At 41.1% G+C, this 23,326-nt stretch overlaps 1 protein-coding gene across 1 annotated transcript; it reads right to left on the bottom strand.

Moving 5' to 3' along the window:
* Positions 1–1,348: 1,348 nt before the first annotated feature.
* On the bottom strand, positions 1,349–11,989 carry hey2 (hes-related family bHLH transcription factor with YRPW motif 2). Its single transcript, XM_041805733.1, has 5 exons — positions 11,433–11,989; positions 6,592–6,670; positions 6,421–6,504; positions 4,325–4,406; positions 1,349–2,520 (listed from the first exon to the last, which is right to left on the bottom strand). Exons 1-5 carry the CDS (start codon positions 11,516–11,518, stop codon positions 1,865–1,867), a joined length of 987 nt encoding a protein of 328 aa, XP_041661667.1. The 5' UTR covers positions 11,519–11,989; the 3' UTR covers positions 1,349–1,864.
* Positions 11,990–23,326: the final 11,337 nt, after the last annotated feature.

The raw sequence follows: 23,326 nt of genomic DNA on the forward strand, positions 1-23,326 counted from the left end.
ACCAACCTCAAGGTGTAGGATCCTCCAGAGGCTTGCAGTCGTGTATAAACCTACTATTCAGCCCCCCCTAACCAATGCTCACAAGCAGAAACGGTTGCAGTGGGCCCAGAAATACATGAAGACTCATTTTCAAACAGTCTGGTTGACTGATGAGTGCCGTGCAACCCTGGATGGTCCAGATGGAGGAGTAGTGGATGGCTGGTGGATGGCCGCCATGTCCCAATGAGGCTGTGACATCAGCAAGGAGGGGGCGGAGTCACGTTCTGGGCTGGATTCATGAGGAGAGAGCTGATAGGCCCCTTTGGCCTGTTCAGATGTTTTTGATTGAAATAGCTTTGATTTCAGTAAATATGACCTCCTAATGCTGCAGATTCAACAAATGACCATTTTCAGTTCTTTACAACCTATAAAATGTTTTAAAGTTCTGTTTTGCATAATAATGTGGAACAGTGCATTTTGGGGTTTTTATTTTTTTAAATTGTTGTCATTATGAAGTTTGTTCAAAAACATTTGAATTATGCTCTAATGGCTGATGACTTGAAAAATACTCTGACTGTTATTTGCATTAATATTTAGGAAAATATGAGAAAAATGCCATTTGCATAATAATGTGGAACGTGGTGTATTGCTTAAGAACAGAATACATGATTACCACAAAAACGGTCTGGGTGTGTTGGTATCGATGTAAAAGTGTGGTATGACTGTGTCTGTTGAACTGAACACTTTTTGCACAAAGGATGAAAGGTGGCATATTTTTTAATAAACTCCTGCTTAAAAAGTAATAATGCATGGAAATTAGTGACATATCAGAGGGTGTAATAACTCCCCCTGAATAATAAAATGTTTGCATTTAAGATATAGAAAACATTTCATATTTTGTGTTTTTATCATTTAAAACATGTGGGTCAATTTTCCTAAAATGGCAATAAAGGGTTGAAATTATTGAGGAAATGCATGTAAATTTAATAGTAATGAGCAGAACTGAAGTTGGTCAAACAATTTTATCCAGTGAAAGTGAAAAAAGAATTATAAGTAACAATTTTATAGCAATTTTTGGGAACTGAACACTTTTTGCACAAAGGGTTAAAGATGGCATATTTTTTAATAAACTCCCACTGCTCAAAAATAATAATGCATTAAAAAATATATGTTGTTGTTGTCAATTATTGACATATCCAAGGGTGTAATAACCCCCGAATATAAAAATAAACAGTTTGCACTCAGTATATAGAAAATATTTCATATTTTGTGTTTTATCATTTTTAAACATGTGGGTCAAAATAGCATTAAAGGGTTAAAATTATTTAGGAAATTCATATAAATTTGATAGTTATAATCAGGACTGGAGCTGGTTAAAAGATTTAATGCAGTGAAATAAAAAAGACATGCATAAGTAATATTTTATAGCACTTTTCAGAGCTGGACACTAGGGGTGAAATATTAACATTTTCTGGAGGAGTGCACCGGGGTTAAGTGTGTGTGGTTGCTGATATGCACTCTGGTTCACAATTACAAGGATTTGGACGAAGAAGGATTTCATATTACAAAATAATCAATAATAAAACATAAACGTGTCCTAAATGAGATCAATAAAAAGCCTTGAGTAGTCCATGTTTGGTTTCAGCCTTAGGATAGACAGGAGTAGACAGGGTACTGAAGTAGACCTCAGTTAGACTTTATTTTTCTGAATTAAAAAAAGCTCATTTGGAGAGTAAAGCAGTTTTAATAGAGTCAGAAACACCTTAAAGGTTAATGGGACTTGTTAATGGGTCATAAAGGTTCAAACCAGTGGGTTTAATGTTTTTTAAGGTTTTTAAAGTGTCAGTCTGTCAAACAGTCAGCAGTTAGTCTGCAGTAAAATCCATCAGAACGCTCCGACCTCCGTCCCCCAGGGCCGGTACGGTTTACTGCTGCTAACAGGAGTCTGTGAGGATGAGGAGGAGGAGGAGGAGGAGGAAGAGATGGGAGGACTGGTGGAGGTGGTGGAGGTGAAGGAGCAGGGAGGGAGGAGGGGGAAACCTGAGTGGAGGGTGATGGGGAAGGAGAGGAGCGTGGCAGAGAGAGGGGCGGGGCCACAGGGGAGCATCAGAGACGAGGAGGAGGAGGGAGGGGAGGCGGAGGTGGAGTCCGCGTAGGAGGCCACACAGCGTTGTGATAACTCCACCAGCCTCTGGGGGGCACCGCCCCCACCTGAATCAGGAGAGACAGGGAGCGTACTCAGTCCGTACGGTGCCGCAGTGGCAGGTCTGAACGCTGCGACTGCAGCCGTCCAGTGGTGGGGGTGGAAGGGGTGAGGTAAAAGGTGAGGCTGCTGCAGGTGAGGATGTGATGATGTCATAGAGAGGGCGGCGGCTTCGCGCTGTGAGGCGCAGGATGAGAGGTGGGAGAGGAGGCGGGAACGGAGAGGGTCCGCAGAGTCCAGGCCCTCCACGGCGCTAAGGTAGCGAGAAACCTCCGTCAGACACTCTCTAAAACCCAGAGACAGGAAGTCCAGAGCAAAGGCATGGGCGTCCAAATAACCTGCAGAGAGAGAGAGGCATCTGAGACAAGTGCCTTTATTTTTCAAACAAACAGAATTTATCAGGATCGATAAAAAACAAATATGCAGAATTTGTCATGGATCAATAAAACCCAAAAACGTCAGGATTTATCAGGATTAATAACAAACAAAAATGCCAGAATTTATCCAGATCTATAAAAAACAAAACTTCAGAATTGATCAGGATCAATTAAACCCAAAAACGTCAGGATTTATCAGGATCAATAAAAATCCCAAACTCATTATTTATCGAGATCAAAAAGAAAAAAAAAAAAAAAGAAAGAAAAACAGAATTTATTAGGATCAATAACAAACAAAAATATTCAGATTTTTTCAGGATCACTAAAAATAAAAAATTGGAATTTGCCAGGATCAATAAAAATCAAATCTTCAGAATTTATTAGGATCAATAACCACGAAAAACCGAAGCAAAATTGTGAAATCTTAATTTTGTGATAAAAATGATGAACTTTGTTAAAAAACAAAGCATTGGCATCGGAGTGATGCGTCTATGAAATAAACATATGGAGGAAAACAATCTGAGTCTCATAAATACTTGGATGCTGGGTTTGGTCAGCTCCAGGAGGTTTTCAGGTTTCAAACTGAGCCCTCGGAGCATGAAGCCCCGGACTATTGCAGACCTTTACATCATGTTAAAAGCACATGTGCATAAAGGTCAGCAACTCTAAGCCTGAGGCCATGGTTTCCTGCCAGAGAACGGTGGGTTACTGCCTTCAGGTGGAGACAGAGTCTCTGCCCTAAGTGAAGGGCTTCAAGTATCTCAGGGTCTTGTTCATGAGTGAGGGTAAAAAGGACCAGAGGACGGATGGATTGAACCCTATAAGAGGTATCAGAGGTGTAGTCCTGGACTGTGGTGGAGAAGAGGGAGTCTGTTGAGTCTCTCTGTGGCCCAACCCTCACCCATGGTTGAAACAAGCTCCCTCCCTCCCTCATTCCTGACAATCCACACATGAGGCAGGATTAATGCAAAGAAAAGATCATCAGAGTGAAACATTACTAACATACAAATCAGACCAGAGAAACCTCCAGGATCGTCACGTTTCTGCACACAAAGCTCAGAAACATCCCCAGAGTGAGTGTTGAACCGTCCCAGCTGAGTCTGATCTGTCTGACTTTACACACTGTAAAGAAACCCAAACAAACGCTGCAGCCTGTGAACGCAGCCAGCACTGACACATCTCTCCCCTCCTTCCTCTCCCGCCGTCTCCCCCGTCGGCTCTATGAAAGCAAACAGCGCTGCTCGGGGTCAAGTGGTGCTTTTATCTCTGCAGAGCTTTCCCATGGACTCACCACCTCCCTCTGTCACTCACATCAACAGCAACAACCACAGCATGCTTTTATTTTGAAATTAGTCCAACCCTTCCTTCCAGATGTGCTTATTTATTCGTGTAATTTAGGCCTGTTTGGTCACTTGTTATCATGTTAGTTCATGCTTTCTAGCATGAGTCTTAAATGGACTTCTAGGGGTTTTTAAATTACGGACCTCTCAGAGGTATGTGGCCAGGAGATCTTACACAAATGCACGTCTGTAATGTTTTGCATCAACAGAAAAGATGAATGCAAAGAGCCATGACTATCCATCTATCATCTATATCTATCTAGGACTGAAATGCATCCATTTGCAGACTGAGTATGTGGGATTTAGGGATGAGCACTGATGCCTCCTTTTGGTTCAAAGAGCTAGAAATCTTTAACACTCATCTCCCGTGTGAACAGACTCTGTGTTCCTCTACAGCTGAGATGTTTTTAGGGAGGATGTTTTACCTTTCCCTCCAGTCGCCTGCAGCACCTTCAGATGATCCACAGTCATCTGCAGAATCTCAGCCTTCTCCAGTTTGGCAGAACCCTGAAAGAGAAAGTCAAAGTTCAGGAATAATGTAGATGAAATCATCATTAAGATAACAAACACTCAAGTGATGTTTCGTAGAAGCAGGACCACAACTCAACCACATCTCTTCCAGTGTGCACATAAGTTCAAGCCTGACCTTCTCCTCAATACGCCACTCTCTCTCTCTCTCTCAGTTAAACGGAGCTACAGTGGATCCTCTTAGGCTGGCTACACACAAGACCATCCCCAAATCCTCACCTGTTTTTAAAAGTTTTTTAAAAGCCTGCTGTTTGCTGCAGAATATTCCACAGAGTTCTCACAGAAACCATCGGTCCAGTCACTGGTTCATCAGTATTCCTGGCTACTATTGCACCATGAAGACAAAAAAACACTCAGAGAAAGAGTGATTGAAAAGTCTGAGTCAGCGGATGGATCCGAAAATATTTCCGAGTCTCTGAACATCCCCCAGAGTTCAGTTAAATCCATCATGAGGAAATGAAGGAAAAGTCATGTGTAAATCTGCCTAGATCAGACCGTCTTCACAAACTGAGTGGGCGTGCAAAGAGACTAGTGAGAGAGGACACCAAGACACCTATGACTACTCTGAAGGAGCTCCAAGCTTCAGCAGCTGAGATGGAGAGACTCTGCAGACAACAACTGTTGGCCGGGTTCTTCACCAGTCAGAGCTTTATGGGAGAGTGGCAAAGAGAAAGACACTGTTGAAGAAAACTCGGTGCTTTTACATCAGGGGCCCGGTCCCGGATCCGAGTGCACTTGAGCTCAAAGTCCGGTTTGTTTTGGTAGTGTGAGTGCAGTCGAGCCGTGCCGGGGCACCGGACCCACTTGGAGGTGGTCTCAGGCACGATTCAAGTGGACTCTGGCTCAGTTCAGAGATGTGAATGCAACCGCGCCGGGATACGGGACAGCGTGTTGTATCAGCTTTATGACTTCATCTTAAAAGCGAAACTTCTTTCCACAGCGTTGCAGTTTGTTCACATTTTTCCTCAAGAAAAGGTGGAAATCATCAGAATCCAGTCAATAAACGGTCTGTTGTGACTCACCTTACAGATGAACTCAAGTTGGAGTCAGTGAGAGGAGATGCAATGGTAATAAACGTCTCCTGTCACCTCATGAACCGCTGTATCTGCACAGCGTAAGCCCATTTTATCCTCTGAGCTGTAGTAGATGTGCAGATACAAAGAGTGACATTGCTGGCATCTTAAAAAGTGATTTTAAATCATCCATGGCTGCAGGACGGACTTTTTGCTGGGTCAAAACAAAAACAATCTTCACTCAGGTCATGACCCAGGCAGTTGTTCTTTGGCCTGATGAGACCAAAATGGACCATCAGACAAGATGCCAAACACTGACATTACCATCCCCACTATGGTGCATGGAGGTGGCAGCATCATGCTGTGGGGATGCTTCTCAGCAGCTGGTCCTGTAATTACCCAGGAAGCTGATACAGAGGGGGATCACTTACAATTCAGGCCTCTCCGATGTTCATAATGAAAGTGAAACATCTCAGTATAGTAGGGCTGAAAAAATAACCAACTGCAAGCATGTTCACTCATATTGCAAATTCAGTATGAATTTTTGTACTGAAGGGTATGATCCTTTTTATAAAAGTAGGACTTTATACTAACTATTGTAGAAAAAGTGACACTTGGATATTTGCATGGTGTGTAGAGCATAACATCTCTGCTGCAGAATAATGCATTAAACTGGTATTTTGATACAGATCAAGGAAATATTGCACATTCTGTAATCCTGTCATGGAAATGTTGATCTAAGTTGAGATTATTGCCCAGCCTTACCTCTCTGCTCAGGGCACAGTTGAGTTGATATTCCTTCTCATGTTTATTAGCTATAAAGGTACACAACACTGGACAGCTGACACTTCCTGGTGTGCTCTCCTGCATTAGCTATAGCAGGCTTTCCTTCAGTGGACTCATAAATATCAAATTAAATAAATGTGCAGTATTTAATGCTTTCAAACAAGGGTGGTCTAAGGAAACCAACAGCGTCTCACCTGCTTCTCGAAGGCGGTGGGGACGAGCCTCCGTAACTCTGACAGGCTGTTGTTGATTCTGTCTCTGCGTCTCTTCTCAATGATCTGACCGCAAACAAAGAACAAGAAGCCATCAAACATCTAAAATCCCCCACTGAGTGTTTCCTGTATTAACACAGATGCCGTCCCTACCCCTCTGCGCTTTTTCCTCGCCATCACTTGAGTCGTCGTCGTCGGTGATCCACATCTTATAAAGGATGCCTTCATGTGCCTACAATAAAGAAGCTTTAATTTACACTTAAAGGTCACATATTTTACCCCTTTAAGACAAGTTTATATCAGTGTCAGAGGTCACCAAAACATGCCTGTAAAGTTTGCTGCTGTAAAAAAACTCCAGTTTTGGATTTCTACATGTCTAAAAACCCTCTGTTGCAGCTCTGCTCAGAACAAGCTGTTTCTGTGTTACTGAGTTGTCTGACTCCGCCCCTGACTCCGCCCCTCTCAGGAAGAGGATGTGACTTAATGGATGTGGCTCTACTAATCCTCCTCTCAGCTGAGAGAAAGATCAGGAGAGGAGGGCAGAACTTGCTTCCAAGCAGGGAGGGCCAACCGAACCTGGGGGCGGGGCTAACTCCCTTTATGACATCATGAGGGGAAAATCTTTGAACGGCTTATTTCAGCACACATTTTCTGAAAGGTGAGAGAAAGAGAGGGAGGTGATAGATTTCTCTGATTCTTGGGGGGGATTGTGGACAGACCAGGGGCACGTATCATTTTAGAAAAGCCTGAAAAAGTTTATTTTCCGCTGAAATTCATGACTGATATTATCTGGAAAAAAACGGCAGAGAAGACTGCAAGAGCATCTCCACTTAAAATGTGAAGGTTTGACGAGTTTTGACCACTTTTTTTTTTTTATAAAAATGTCACTAAATGTGGATGTAAAATCCTGTTTTCTAACAGGTTTGAATGTTTTTGTCCATTTTTGTTGTTAATCACTGCTTCTGTTCATCCAGACATCAAATCCGTCTGAAGCAAACTGACCCAAACAGTTTTATTTTACTTAATTATATTTTTGACATCTATATCAGTGTTTCCCAACCTTTATTTCCGTGGAGACCCCCTACATGTACCCAAGTAAAGTGATGCATGCTTTTCTTATTAAAGGACCTTTGCATAAACTACTAAATAACTGCTTTATCATGGTTGTAGTTCATATTTACAGATCAGACAATGCCTCCCGCCCCCCTTAAGATTCTTGTCACGCCCCCTGGGGGGTCCCGGACCCCAGGTTGGGAACCACTGATCTATATTTTTCCTGATTTGATGCCAAACTGTAAGTTTTGGTCCTTTATTTGCCTCTAAAGTAGTTCAGAAGAGGATAAAATAACACTGGAATAAAACATAAGACCCACCTGTTTCTAAAAGTCTCGGGTCAGAAAACTAAAAAAGGGCAAAAACAGAATTCTCTGTTTAAAATGAGAATCCTGAGGTTGAAGTGAGAAACAGAAGTCAAGGTCAGAATTCTGAGATTAAAAATCTACTTTTAAATAACTGCTGAATAAATGAATGAGTTAGTGGAGTTTTAGGCTGTTTATTTGTTCATTCTCCAACTTTAAACTGTTTTTAAAGGACTGAACTTTTATTCAGTCATTTTAGGTGCTCTGAAGCTTTTTTAAGCTGTGCTGAAGCATTTAAAAGTGATTTTTATCCGTATGTTTAAACCCATATGTTACCTAAATCATCTTACATAAATATTCTCTTATCTTTACTAATCTCAGATCCCTGAAACAGAGAAAAACGTGAGTAAATATCCAACCGTGCTCTTTAAACCTGACAGAAACTCTACAAATGTACATTTCATGTTCCACCTATCAGCTGAATACGGTTTAGTAATAATCAGCAACTTTTAAAGCATATTCATGCTTTATTTCATACCTAAAATGAACCCTGCGGATATTTAGTCACTTCCTCTTAGTGCTGAGATTTTATCATTTAAACCTTTAAAGCCAATTGTATCATATTTGATGCACACTTTTTTGATATTTCTATCTAATCAAAATGATGAAGTTTCCTAAAAAAACTTTTGTATACAATCATATAAATGATCAAAATGCCCTCCAGAGGATTATCAGTTTCAAACAGTTCCTAATGTATCAAATGTGGTACAAAAAAGTAAATGTGAAATTGTATGGCCTTATTTCTTTTTCTGGATTTCAGTTAAATAAACATCTCATTTTCACATTTCCAAAAAAATAGAATTTTCTGGTTATTATTTGAGGTATCAGGCTTTAAAGGGTTAACGCCTTAACGCCTGTTGTATCATTTTTGATACATCCTTTTTTGATACCTCTATCTAATCAATATGATCAATAAATTACTAAAAAATCTTCTGAAAACAATCTGATAAATGATAAAAATGCCCTCGAGTGGATGATCAGTTACCAGAAACACCTAACGTATCAAAAGAGACACAAAAATACATACAGAGCTTAACAAATTTATTAGCCCACCCTAACCCTAACCACAGTCAGGTTTCTGCCACAGCTGCCCTAAATTAACAGCATTGGTAATTACCAACATCATTTATGTTTCTGCAATGGTTAATACACCAATATGTAGAAGCTCTTTAACCCAAATGATATTTTTAATGCTAAAATAGAATTATTATTGTTATCCATGAATTTTCAAATTTACTGATTTACAAAACAACTGAAAAAATAGTAAAGCACATGAATATTTCTGATTAATATGTCAGATTTTATTTATTTACTGTCATTCCTGAAGAGAAAAATGAGTTTTAGTGCTTGAATGTTATGCTTGATTCATTTCTGACTTCTCAGAGAAGCCCAGTGAGCCGGCTCAAATTTGGGTGAATTCAGTTTGAAATTCCTCATTCCTGTTCAAAATGGTAAAACGTGGAGAGCTGACTGAAAATGAAAGAGTCCGCATTAAAGCACTTCATAATGCTGGATGGTCTCTGAGACAGAGATGACAGCTGGTCTGATACATTTGTTAAGCTCTGTATGTTAAATTTTATGGAAATTTGGATTTTTTGAATTCAGAGGTGTCAAGTAACTAAGTACAAATACTGTATTACCTTACTTAAGTAGAAATTTGGTGTATCTATACTTTACTGGAGTAATTATTTTTCAGCTTACTTTTTACTTCTACTCCTTACATTTTCAAGCAGTTATCTGTACTTTCTACTCCTTACATTTAAAAATTGCCTCGTTACTCATATTTCATCTCAGCTTGTTTTCATTCCGGCTTGTCATCCTTCAAAAAAACAGAAATTAAGAACCCAAAAACCTATCCAGATAAATCGTGTCATCTGGATAGAGTGATTTTGATTGCGGTTGGATGAGAAGCATAAACATAATACCATTTCGACACCCTTTTGGTTTGTACGCGATCCGTCGCACCTGTGCACGACACAAATCACGTCACACTCCAGCAAGGAAATAGAGTGGTGCAGTCGCAACGTAATTTTGTAGGCCAACCCGGAAGTTAGCGTTGCATGGGTTCCCTCGTCGTCGTCGAGCCTATGGGATTTTTCAGTGGGTTTTTGGATTATTGCTGAAAATAAGCTCTGTGTCCAATAAAGTTACCGACACGTTTTGTTCATAAAGATAATCTTCATAAATTGATAATATAAGAATCGTATCTGGTTCATTAATCTAACTGCTGAAAGTAAAAAGTTAACGTCACGCTATATTGAACTACAACACGGTCGACTGAATTTACGTCACCGCACGCGGATAAAACTGAACGGCTCAGTTGCCGCGCTTCAGGTGATGACGTATGTAGTCCTTGTTAGCTGTCTTTTAGCAACCGCCTTTATTAAGACCTTAAAAGATGCACAATCCAAAGGTGGGGCACGTTTCAGATGTATTTTATGTTGTAGGATAAAATGTTAAAATCTCCTGAACTTGTGTTCACCACGGACCTTATTTCAGGCGTTTAACTGAAAATGCATTCAAAATTTCCATAGACTTTCAGACAAGGGAACCGGAAGTGCTAAAATGCTAACTTACTTCTGCGTTTTTGGACTCATTCCTGCACCACTCTATAGCAGACGTATGTAGCCTAGTACGAAGATGTCCGTGGAAACTCGAGCGAAATGTCCCAACCAAGCACCAGCGAGGAGGCTGGTGGTGAACATACATGGTTCTCGAATGTATTTGCATTATACTGAAATGCATTCATTTTCAGTGGGCACTGAAGCAGCTGAAACAGGTGCGTCCCAAATCCTTCAACATTAACATTTTAATATAACATTATAGTCATTATGGCCTTTAGAAAAATGTTTTTTTGGGGAGGTGGGGTAGTGCACTATAGGCCCCTGTGGTGTGGCCTAAGCTTTTGTCCTTAATGGCATCTTTCCCCCCTTACATTACTTTTACTTTTATACTTTAAGTAGTTTTGAAACCAGTACTTTTATAGTTTTACTTGAATATAAAGCTTGAGTTGATACTTCAACTTCTACAAAAGTCTTTTTAAACCCTAATATCTATACTTCTACCTGAGTAATTAATGTGATATCTTTTGACACCTCTGTTTGAATTTCAGTAGAAAGTGAAATAAACATTTCAGTTCCAAAAAATTAGAATTTTCTGACTATAATTTGTGTTTTCAGGCTTTAATGGGTTAAATGATCAATCAGATTTTGGGAACTGTATTTACCTGCTAATGTTATTGTAACGAGTGTAATTATCTAGTAATTTCTCAGGAATAAGGTGGTAATTACTTGCATGGTACATTATAATATTAACCAAGGAAATGCACATGAAAACCCATAAAAATATGAGCTAACAATCACTAGAATTGTCTGTATAATACTGGATATTATTTCTTATGATCAGTTCATTTATTACTGGAGCAACTGTGCCAAAAAACTTGGGATAATAACAAAACCACCTGTGGAATTGCATTTTCTTTTGGAGCTGTGCAGCTCTAAAAAGATCTCTAAGACTGCTCTGGAGCTTTCATATCTAAATATGACGTATAAAAAGCCCGTCTTTCTCCAGACTCACCCAGGATAGACGCTCTCTCTGCCCACATCGATGGTCTCCTCCACGTCGCTCTCTGCAGAGCTGCTCTCCTCACACGGCCGCTTCATGGTCCCCCGAGGCCGGGGAGGTTTAAAAATTTTTCTGGAGAGCTATTTCCTCTCTGAAACTCCCTTCGTTTGACCCCTTTATATTTGCAAATTCTGCTTTGACAGTGACCCTTAAATCAGATCTATGAATCAGCGCTGATGGACGGATCAATACCAGGAGATTTCAGAAATATTTCAGAGGTCTTGGATTGAAATTTAACAGCTTCAACAATCATAAAGTCTTGTCTTTAATCCAGGAGTTAATGAAGCTTCAGCTGAATTTCCCTCCAAGAAAACTGAAAAAGAAACAAAACTTTTCCTTTCTGGAGAAAAGTTCGATATCTCCCCATACAAAAGCATCTAAACAGCCTTAATGAAAAGTTTTCTGAGTTTAGTAAAAATAAAGCGGTGGTAAATGTCTCCCTGTTCAGCAGTTTTTAGAGAGATCCAGCAGTTGTAGTTTCAACGGCGTGTCTCTGGTTAAAGCCTCCAGGGTAGTAGGTCCGTGTGTCGCCTGTAGACTGGACTAATGACTGCTCAGCTCTCTTCCTCCTCCTCCTCCTCCTCCTCTGAGGGAGCTTTCCCACAGAGCCTGGGACACACAGAGGCAGGAACCGCCCACGTGGGCTCATATGAAATCTGAAGGTTGAAGTTTTCTGCAGCCGTCTGCCTCTGACGCCGTTTCTGTGTGACGGACAAGTGCATGGAAACAACCCTAAAATTTGATTTTATCATGTAAACCAAGAACTTTACCAGAGCTCTTCTTTGTGATACTTTCTTTGACTTAACTTCCTACAGATTTAGACAGATTCTGATCTGAGAAACCTCCCATACAGAGTGTTTGGACGATGCTGACGAACATTCTGTCTGTCACATTCATTATGAGCCAATCAGAGGAAAAAGATGGACGCAACTCCTGTAACCTGAACTCACTGCCGTAGTTTATGAACGCTGGAGCTTGTTGGTGGATAAAACTCATGCCAAGGCTAAGCAATGTTAGCCCTGTTACTTCTGCTCTAAAAAGCGTCCCATTCAACAAACTTTACACTTTACACACGTAAAAAGACAATAAAATTGGTCAATGCTGCACTAAGTAGCAAAGTTGTTCATCCATAGAAATGCTCGCAAAAATATCGTCCTTTTTTAATCGCCTCATATTCACCAATATTTAATTTGTGCCGTGTCCGTGCTAGAGGTTCAAATATACATTTTCATTTTTAGTTCGTGGCACTTCAAAGTGTTACGTCACTTACCTCCTCTGTATACATGATAACGGTAAATCACCGTGGTCTGCGTGTGTATCAGCTGATAAACCGGAGGCTTGTTAATGATCAAGGAGCGCGCTATCGTGGACGAGCAACACGATGTTGTTGTAGTTCACCTCATGGCCGGCGGTGTCGCTAAGCTGATATTTTTCTAAATCTTGCATAGAGCCCCTTTAAGCTTTGTTTCCAACTGGTGGTATTCACCAAACTTCAGCATTTATTTAGTTTCACATCCATTGAGGATAGACCAGGCTGATGTGAGCTTTCAGGCTCTGCTTTGTGTTCTTAAAATCAGGTCCAGATAAACATCAGGAAACTTGATTTGTGGCCAGATTAAATTTAAGCAGATATTAGTCAGTTGTTCTCCTGTTTTCGCCGCTCCTCACAGAGACTTCCGTGTTTTGCAGCCTGAGCAGTTGTGTCAGGCGCTGATGAGACGTCAGTATAACCCCCTGTTGTTGTGTGTGTAGCTCCACCTTTTAGGGAGAGGGACCTGGATGCTGCCAGGGACCTCAACTTCATACTGGATGTCGGACGAGCACCTCCATGTCTCGTCTTCTAATACCAGAAGTCACCTGAACTGAACGTCTTCTTCGTTGTTTTCTTGGTGAGTCGCCACCATATTAATAGAGGCAGGTCAATCCTATGAGGAAATACAAGTAGGCGAGTGAGTTTTCAGACTAACAAACACAGCGATAACATTACATTAATTTGAATGAAACGATTTATGATCAAGTATCACTGAGCACAGACATAATATGTCTACTGTACTGAATGACGTACCGGACTTGCCTCTGGCAACATGGCAGCGACACTGGCGTCCGGCCAGCCAATTTCTCGTCGCCTCTCCCCAAGAGGTCCCGACCCCAAGGTTGAGAACCACTGCAGTCGAGGAATGTTGTCCAAATCCAAGAGCAGAAAAACGTCTTGAGTGTGCAGAGACCGTTTGGTTCGCACCCACGAGGAAAAATCAGAGTTTCAGTCAGTTTAACAGAAGTAACCGGAATGAGAGGAGCAGGGTTGAGCTCAGGAAACCGATCACAAACAGGTCAAATCGAAGCACGAAGACGCAGCTCAGAACACTAATGCAGATTTAACCCTTCTGCCCTCCTCAGATTTACTACCCTCTGGACACCTGCGAGGCAAAAATGTACACGTACTGAAAAATTGCCATTAAATCAGCATACATCAATATTTATTTCTACCTCTTTTTCATAAATCTTTTTAACGACTTAAGACCTGCTCAAAACCACAAAAAAATCAATAATTCTCAGAATTTTAACCCTTTAAATGCCAGTTTAATTATTTGAAATATTTCATTTTTTACTGCAAAAAAACGTAAAAAGTGAATTATTTTCCATATGATAAGAAGTAGAAAGACGGAGCTATGGGGGTGATAAGAGTCTTGGATGGGTCAAAGATTATTAACAAAATTGATGTGATTGCATTAATATTTCTACGTAATCTCAGAAATACCCTCTGGACACCTTGGAGGCTAAAATGCCCCCATTGACTTCCATTAAAACCAGGTTTTTTAATCTCACTGTCATTGCAGTATAAAATCATGCATTCTTTAATGTCAGCATTTCAATGTGAAGAAGTCTAGTGAAATTTGACATTTTTACCGTATTCCACCAGATTCAACCATTTACTCATTGTAGGACCATGCACCACATTCTTGTATTTTTGCCCTTTATGTTATGGAGAGTTTAGTGTGAGTTTGAAAGGGTTACAATTCTGACAGTTATTGGATGTTTGGTAGTTTTGAGCAAGTCTGAAGTTGTTAAAGAGATTTATAAAAAAAAGTAGAAAAAAATATTGATGTATGCTGATTTAATGGCAGTTTTTTGTACGTGTACATTTTTGCCTCAAAGGTGTCCAGAGGGTAGAAAATTCATTGAGAGAGTATGAATGACATTTAAGAGTAAAACTTGTTGGATTCAAAAATTTAACTCGAAAGAAAAGTTCCTGTAAAAATTCATGACACAAGCTGTAAAACTGACAAAATGATCACAAATTAAGAGAAAAAAAAGTTGAGAAAAATGGCCAAAAATCCCAGAGGAGGGCATAAGGGTTAATAAAAAGTCTGAAGAAAAATCTGATTCTGAAATCAACAACTTGTGCTCTAAAAATGTGAGCATGTTTCTGTGCATACTACCTCATAAATAACTCCTCTTTTTTTGTTCAGTACAACAAAATGAAGAAATACAGAAAAACAAAGAAGATAATTCCCCTAAAGCCTTTAGAAAAGGAGGAAACGTCGGTGTGTGTGTCCTAAAGTTGGTGTGTCGATGCTATCAGAGGTTTATTGGTGTCGGGGGTCACGGAGGACAAGCAGGGCCATCCTATAACAGGAAACATCAGTGCTGAGCGAGGAACACGAGTGTGTGAGGAGGGTAATATCTCAGGGAACGTCGGTCAGATCGCTGCGCCGTGAGTCGGAAATCCTCCTCAGAAAAGACCAGAACCAAAACTCTGAGAGGAGAGAGAGAATGGGAGGAAGTGGAGTATTATTCTCAGTTAGAAGCTGCTCGCCGCCTGTCCGTCACTACGACGCCTCAGACCTCACACCACTCGGGCCTTTGTTCACACAGGACGTCCACAACACTAACACTAACTCACTAAGGCACATGCATGTCATCATGATGTTGGTTTTCTGGATTATCTCCCATAAATGTGGGACCAGGTGAGCAAGAACCTGCAGAACTGAACCCATGGAGTTTTAAGTGTCGGTATTAAAGGACTTGTATTTAGGGTTGCATGGTCAGGACTATGTGAAGAACTTGTCAGGGATTAAAATGTGGTGGTCTGAAACATCCTCACCAGTTTGGAGTGTGAATGGAAAATTAAAGTATAATAAATAGTGAGAAAAGTCAGAAAGCGTCCTGCCGGTCAGTGTAAACCGGTCCTGTCTTTGAAGGATGTGTGGCGTAATTTACAGCACGTAGCAGCAGCCTTTAATGCACTCCCACACACTGAATCAATGTCTGTTGTTTGACCATATAATGCTCTATTGTTGAGATGAAGGAAACCTGCAGATTTGTCTTCAGGGACCGCCGTACTACCAACCTGCAGGTGTTTAATACTCCACTTCCTTCCTTCCCACTGACCTGTGTTACCATCAGGACTTGGGGGCGGGGGAGGGGAGCAGAGTGGGTGAAGAAGTTTAGATTTAAAAAAAACCTTTCCTGCAAAGAAGAAACTCTTTCCCAGATCTGTTAAATTTTCAGTCACTGAATGAAGCGTAACAGCGAGTGTTAGGAGAGCCTCAAACGAAGGTTATCACTGTCATTGTAGCACGCTGAGAGTCTTTTCATAGCTCACTTGACCTCTGACTTTCCTCCGCTTCCCCTCTAAATAAAGGTCAGGTTAGACTGAAGCTGCCTGATACTGAAGGAGAGGAACACTGTGAGGAAAAATGGTCACACAGAGGATCAGAAAATGGTTCCTTGAGTCAATCAGGATACTGTTCAGAGGTCTAAAATGGATATTTTGACTAGTGGATGGATATGGGCTGAGATTTGTGCCACCAGAAACTGAATTTGAATAATGATATTGAATTTGAATAGCATGATTTGAATTTAAATATAATGTTTTGAAACTGAATTTATTTGCTTTGAAAATGATTTTTTTTTGCTTTGAAATTGAATTTGTTTGCTTTGAAATTGAATTTTATTCACTTGAGCATTCAAATCTATATATTCCTTAAATTCAAAAATTAAAAAAATCAGTTCATTCAATTCAATTTCAGTTCAGCTTGCAACACCGTTTACGTCATCCACTTCTGTGAGGAAGAGCAATCGAGCACAGATAATCCTCCACTGAGCAGGACCGCCGAAAATACAAGTAGAAGAAGACCTGAGTGGAGCTGGCGTCTTTTCCGCGATGTCTCAAGACCAGGGACGCAATAATCAGGTTTGTATTAAGCTTAAAATTATTCATATTTATCATCGTTTACAGGAAGAAAAACATCCTAACATTACTGTAGCTATTGGAGCTAGCTACTAGTATGGTTCAGCATAGCTTCAGTCAATATGACAGGGACAGCTGGCTTACAGTAACTCCCTCCAGATGGATGCGTCCGTCCATCCATGCACGATGTATCCACCCAACTATCCATCATCCATCAATCCATCATCCATCCATCCATCATCCATCTAGCCATCCAACCATCAATCCAACCATCCATGCACGATGTATCCACCCAACTATCCATCATCCATCAATCCATCATCCATCCATCCATTCATGCACAATGTATCCACCATCCAACTATCAATCACCCATCTATCCATGCAACCATCCATCATCCATCCAAAGAGAAAGCTACCTATTTTTTCCCAAGCACACACCTGCATCCAAGTGAAAGTGGCTTTGTGGCCCACCAGTTCAGAACAGAGGCTTTAAAGAGTAACTAAACCATCAGACTGCTGTATTCTGATGAAAACTTTTGTACACAGTACTGTTGACCAGTTAGGGTCTATATTTTGATATTTCAGCACAAAGTATTTAAATAACTGCCTTTTACAGATTATAACCATCCACTTCATCAGACTGTTTTTCTACTGGCTGATCTCGAGCTCTGTAACGTACGTGGCACCATCTGTCATCACCACAGAGCTCAATAGTTACCGCCCTGACTGTTAACCCCACTAGTAGCAGCTCACGGCCAACATTCACACTCCACCAATTAGAGACGTGACTGTGACACTCTAGGATTGTGGGTAATGTAGTGCTGTTGACTGAAATATTAAAGAAAACATGCTTTTCCTAAAATCAAGTGGATAACAGACAAACGTATCTCTTCTGCATGGTCCTGTTTCTTCAGTACGTTTTGGCTACCCAGTTTTAAACTATCTTTAGCTGAAAAATTATCGTTTTATTCACTCTTAGCTGCAGCGTCAGACTGAATACGGATGTTTTGCACATATTTATTTCATGGTAATTCTATCTGAATGGTTTTGACATTATGGCTAATAATCAGATCTAGAGAGTAGCACAGACTGAATGATGCTGTGGCTGATAAGGGACAGTAGGAAGGAGGCAGTGGGTTCTAAAGGTATTTCCTTAAATTTCAGGGTAGATGAGCCTCAGCTGAATCTCTGGGCTTAGTTCAGTATTGAAATATTTTGGAGGTACAAGGTCAAAAACCATCCCAGTATTGGCCACGGTACACCTCTTGAAACAGACTCCCACCAGGTTCTGGTAGGTCGCTAAAGTTTGCTGACGACCCGCTAAAACCCCTTTATTCTATCAGTGGAGAAAAGAGCGGAGTAAAAAGTGGAGAAGGTGAGGATTTCCCAGCATTCAAGCAGTCGAGGGGCCTGATACTTTTAATCTCTGACACGTCAACACATACTGAGGAGCGTACGGGAACCCTCAGGGAGCTGTAGCGTTTGTGTTTGTGTAAAAGTCCAGATTGTAGAGCATACCTGTCATCACAACGACAACACCTCACATCTGAAGTCTCATAACACCACGACACTAAAACCCACACTGAGCTCTGATATTCTTGGGATCAGGGTCTGAAATTCCACCCCTTTGAGGTGCATTTAGATGCTTTTTAATCCTGATTTTCTGCAGCATTAAAAGAAAGGAAATTGAAGAAAATGTGTGAAAAGTTTCAGGACACTGATGAAGAATCCTGTAAAGTTTGGAGCAGATCTGATGGGAGACTGACCAGCTTTGGTACAGCTTTACCCCTCTGGCATCACCAGGAACATTTTTGTCCATTTGGGCGAATTCTTCCTCTTTCTCTGCTCACCACCTATTTTTGCAATAAAGTTTCTTTCTGGGCAAATTTTTGAATTCAAATGTCAACTGCTCTAATAGATCAGGGAACACTGTGGAACTAATTTACTAGCCTTTAAAGCCTTTAAGGACAAAAATGTCCACTTCAAAAAAACTGCTATAAAAACTTAACAGATTCATATTTTTTCTGCTTTTTTTTTTTTGCATAAATCTCTCAAACAACTTCAGCTGTGCTCAAAACTACCAAACATTCAATCATTTTGAGGATTTTAACCCTTTAAATGCCAGTTTGATTACTTAAAGTCAATGTTGTTTTTTATGAAAAAAAAAAAGGTAAAAAAAAATGTGATATCTGCCTTAAACCAAATGTTGGATGGCTGGGGCGTTATTTCTAAATCCAGCTTGGATATGTCAATAATCAGCCAAAATATTGACTTTGATGCATTTTCAGTTTTTTTGTAGCATCTGATTTCAAATTTACTACCCTTTAGAGTCATTAAGGACAACAACGTCCCATTGACTCCCATTTAAATCACATTTTTTGATCTTTAAGTAATCAAACTGAAATTTAAAGGGCTAAAATCCTCCAAATGATTGAATGTTGGGTAGTTTTGAGCACAGCTGAAGTTTTTTTAAGAGATTTATGCAAAAAAAGCAGAAAAAAATATGAATCTGTTTTTATAGCAGGTTTTTTGGAAGTGTACATTTTTGTCCTTAATGGCTTTAAAGAGTTGTAAACTAAAGTGATGCTTGAGGCTTAAGTGTGATTAGAAAATGTATGAAAAGTATGACAGCCATCTCAGACATTTCAAGTCCTGCTCTCCAAGTCCACTTCAGATTTGGTAAAATGAGTCTAAGAGAGAGAGAGAGAGGTGTTGTGGATTTCTTCCAGTGGTTTCTTATCTCTCTCGCCCACGGTCCTCTGGTTTGAACTTATCGAGGGAAACACCCAGTCTGGAAATTCACTCAGATTAGAGTTTTTATAAAGGCAGAGTGTGACGTTTTCTGCTGCAGCAGTGACTCTGTGTTTCCATTAATGCTCTAATTTAAACCACAAGTGTTCCATCAAATTCTCTACAACTAGGGAGGACTTTAATCATCCACACTTGTAAAAGATTCTTGAGTTTTTAGGGTGCTCTTACACCTTACACCCTCCTCTGGATCATAAGTTATGACAAACATCAGAGCCGTCGTGTTCTCCATCATCTCCACCTCCTGTCAGTGAAGAACTTCATCATCTCTTCATGTCAGAAGGTGTTGGAGCTGCTGTTTGTAAAGAGAGCTGTCCTGTTCTCTAGACGCTCTGCTCCGCTTTAGTCTCACCTCAGGGTGCTCACACACTCAACACATCCACCTGATACACTACATAGACAAAAGTATTTGGCCGCCTGACCATTCCACCAACAGGGACTGTATTCAAATCCATGTACAGTACTTTAATGGAGTTGTCCTCCTCCTGCAGCTCTAACAACCTCCACTCTTCTTGGAAATCTCTCTGCAGCATTCTGGAGTGTTTCTGTGTGAATGTGAGTTCATTTATTCTGTAGAGCATTCATGAGGCCAGGCTCTGGTGTTGGACCAGAAGGTCTTCACAATCTCTGTTCATCCCAACGGTGCTGGATGGGGTTGACTTCAGGACTCTGTGTGGACCAGTCCAGTTGCCACACAGCTGGAAGCATACCATTGCCCAGAATGTCTTGGTCTGCTGAAGCATAAAGACTGGCCTTCACTGGAGATAAGGGGCCTAGACCAGACCCTGAAAAACAGCCCCATACCATTATCCCACCTGCCCTAAACGTCACAGTCAGACAGGTAACGCTCTCCCAGCATCCTCCACACCCAGACTGACCATCTGACTGAAACAGAGAAGCGTGATTGAGAGACCCTGGAGACCCCCTCTCAGTGTTTTGCGACCCCCAAGGGGGTCTTGACCCTAACATTGAGAACCACTTGTCAGGCTTGAAACAGTAAAGTAGGCAGTCCTGTTTTAAATAAAACTTCATTTAAATATTCTCGAGGAGTCTGACAGAAAAAGTGAGAGCATAAATGTGATGAGGCTGCAGAGGTCAGATCTCTCTCTCCTGGTTTCACTGCAGACCTTCTCCTCCTCAGGAACGCGACCCGGCACTCTGCGGCCTCCTGACTCCACACGTTCCTCCGATGGGGGGGCCGAAGACCGTGTGTGTGTGTGTGTGTGTGTGTGTGTGTGTTGACATTTCTGTCACATTCTAAAGAGAGAAAGTGGGTGTGGGAAAGACCTGCTCGCCCATCTCTCTACGCCACTCTCACATGCGGTCAGCTGATATCTAACTCCCCCAACTCTCCCAGCACTTTATCTGAGTCTGGGTTGGGAAAGTCCCGCTCAGCTCCGATAATTCTTTAATGCCACCAGAGCTCGGATCCTTTACTCTAGAAGCTTCCCCTCACGTAGAAAACCCTCGTATTTTAGAGGTGATATATGATAAACAATGCAGTTAAATCAGCCAACATCACCTGATTGCATATCTTAATCTTTTTCTATTAAACAGTTCCAGTGAACTTTTAGTAACTTGCAGGCTTTATGTAACTGAAACAACTGGAAAAATACAAATTAGCCTGTGTTTTCACTCTTAAAGGTCCATTTCCACTAGATTTGACTTCCTCCTCATATTGAAACAACTGTCCGTCCATCGTCCCTGTGGCTCTCCCTACATGCTGCGTGCAGGGAAGCTGCTACTGACGAGAATGAATGGGGCCGATAAGCCCCTAAAACCCTGGTCAGGCCAGGACAGGTATGGGAGCATGGTTCGTCTCGTACTGCTCCGACCTCCTGATGGTCATCTTACACGCCTGGGCCAGGCCCAGGCCCCATCTCTCCAGGTGTCTTCCCAGCTGACCCCTCCACAGCGCCAAAGACTGACTTTTGTCTGCTACTTAGATGCCAGAAGACCAGGCTGTCTTATTTAGGGAACCTATCACCCCATGTTCGAGACTAGGCCTGTGGTTGATCTTAGCCCCGCAGTCAGCGGATTGATGGATTACACTGCCAAGGATTGATAACTGCTCTGCAACTTCACGCTCCACTCACCGAGTCAAATGCCTTCTGGATGATAGTGGCCTGTGGCTCCTTGTTCACTGACTCTAAAGTCTTTGCCTCAGCAGAGTCTACCTCTCCAAGGATAGATACTTTATTAATGTCGAGGGAAACTGGGTCTTTGTGGAAACAGAGTGAAGTTCTTCTGGGATTATGTTCTTGATGCGTGAACAAACAAACACATAAACAGATGGTTGTGATCTCTCGGTCTGGTGTTGGATCGGGGTGATAATCTTGGGTAAGCCTCCTCCAGCGGCCCGTTGGCATCAGGCCTGAGGGCGACTATCATGAAGTGTGATCTCAGATGACCGGTCCCACTGGTAAACTCCCCTCAACAATGGCCGCCTCTCAGCTGGACCAAAGAATAACAGTCTTTGACTGCAGAAACACACAATTATCCTTTTCTCTTACTGCTCTCTTCTCCTCTAACATTCTTCATCTTCTCTTTCCTTCATCGGTTGAGATGTTAATTCACTTAAAGTCTGACTTTACTCACAAAGAAATCCCCTTCATCCTCATCATCTTCAAAGCTGCTTCTTCTCATGCTCTCTCTTTTTAGACTGAAAAGGGACTTTCTGCTGTTTTTGTCTCAAAGAGACATTTTTGGCAGACCCTTAATGTTCATACCAATCCACAGCATAGATTTCTCATTGAACACCTCTGACATTTACAGATATTTTATTTCAATCATTTATAATAAATAAATTACCAGGCTCTAATCAGTTTCTACAACTTTAAATAAATCCTTTAAAAATGACTTGTTTAATTTAATGTCTGCTGTAATTATTTATGTTCATTGCTTTATCTTTTATTTCTTCCTTCATCACTTCATTGTCATCCATTATTTATTTTATTGTGTGATTTTAGAGTGCATTAATCTCTAAATCTGTTTTTAATGTTATTATGTTATTGATAACTTTTTACCTTGTAAATAGGTTTGGCGTTTAGTTTGTCTAAAGGGCATTTATAAATAAAGTTTGATTGATTTTGAGATCTCAGAAAACTCTTTTGTCTGAGATTAAATTTGGTGATAATTCATATGACATATATTACCAGTTTCCCCCTTTTATCATTGTTGAATAAGGTTTAAACACAAATCACTCTGATGACCGCAGCAGCAACAGAGTCAACAGTCACAGAGTCACTGTAAGGACCACTCAACAGTCACAGAGTCACTGTGAGGACCACTCAACAGTCACAGAGTCACTGTGAGGACCACTCAACAGTCACAGAGTCACTGTGTCAACCATTCAACAGTCACAGAGTCACTGTAAGGACCACTCAACAGTCACAGAGTCACTGTAAGGACCACTCAACAGTCACAGAGTCACTGTAAGGACCACTCAACAGTCACAGAGTCACTGTGAGGACCACTCAACAGTCACAGAGTCACTGTAAGGACCACTCAACAGTCACAGAGTCACTGTGAGGACCACTCAACAGTCACAGAGTCACTGTGAGGACCACTCAACAGTCACAGAGTCACTGTGTCAACCATTCAACAGTCACAGAGCGACTCTGATGATGACTCAACAGTCACAGAGTCACTGTGACGACCATTCAACAGTCACAGAGTCACTGTGAGGACCATTCAGCAGTCACAGAGTCACTGTGACGACAATTGAACAGTCACAGAGCGACTCTGATGATGACTCAACAGTCACAGAGTCACTGTGACGACCATTCAGCAGTCACAGAGTCACTGTGATGACCAATCAACAGTCACAGAGTCACTGTGAG

Source organism: Cheilinus undulatus, linkage group 14, assembly GCF_018320785.1.
Source record: "Cheilinus undulatus linkage group 14, ASM1832078v1, whole genome shotgun sequence".
Taxonomy (NCBI): Eukaryota; Metazoa; Chordata; class Actinopteri; order Labriformes; family Labridae; genus Cheilinus; species Cheilinus undulatus.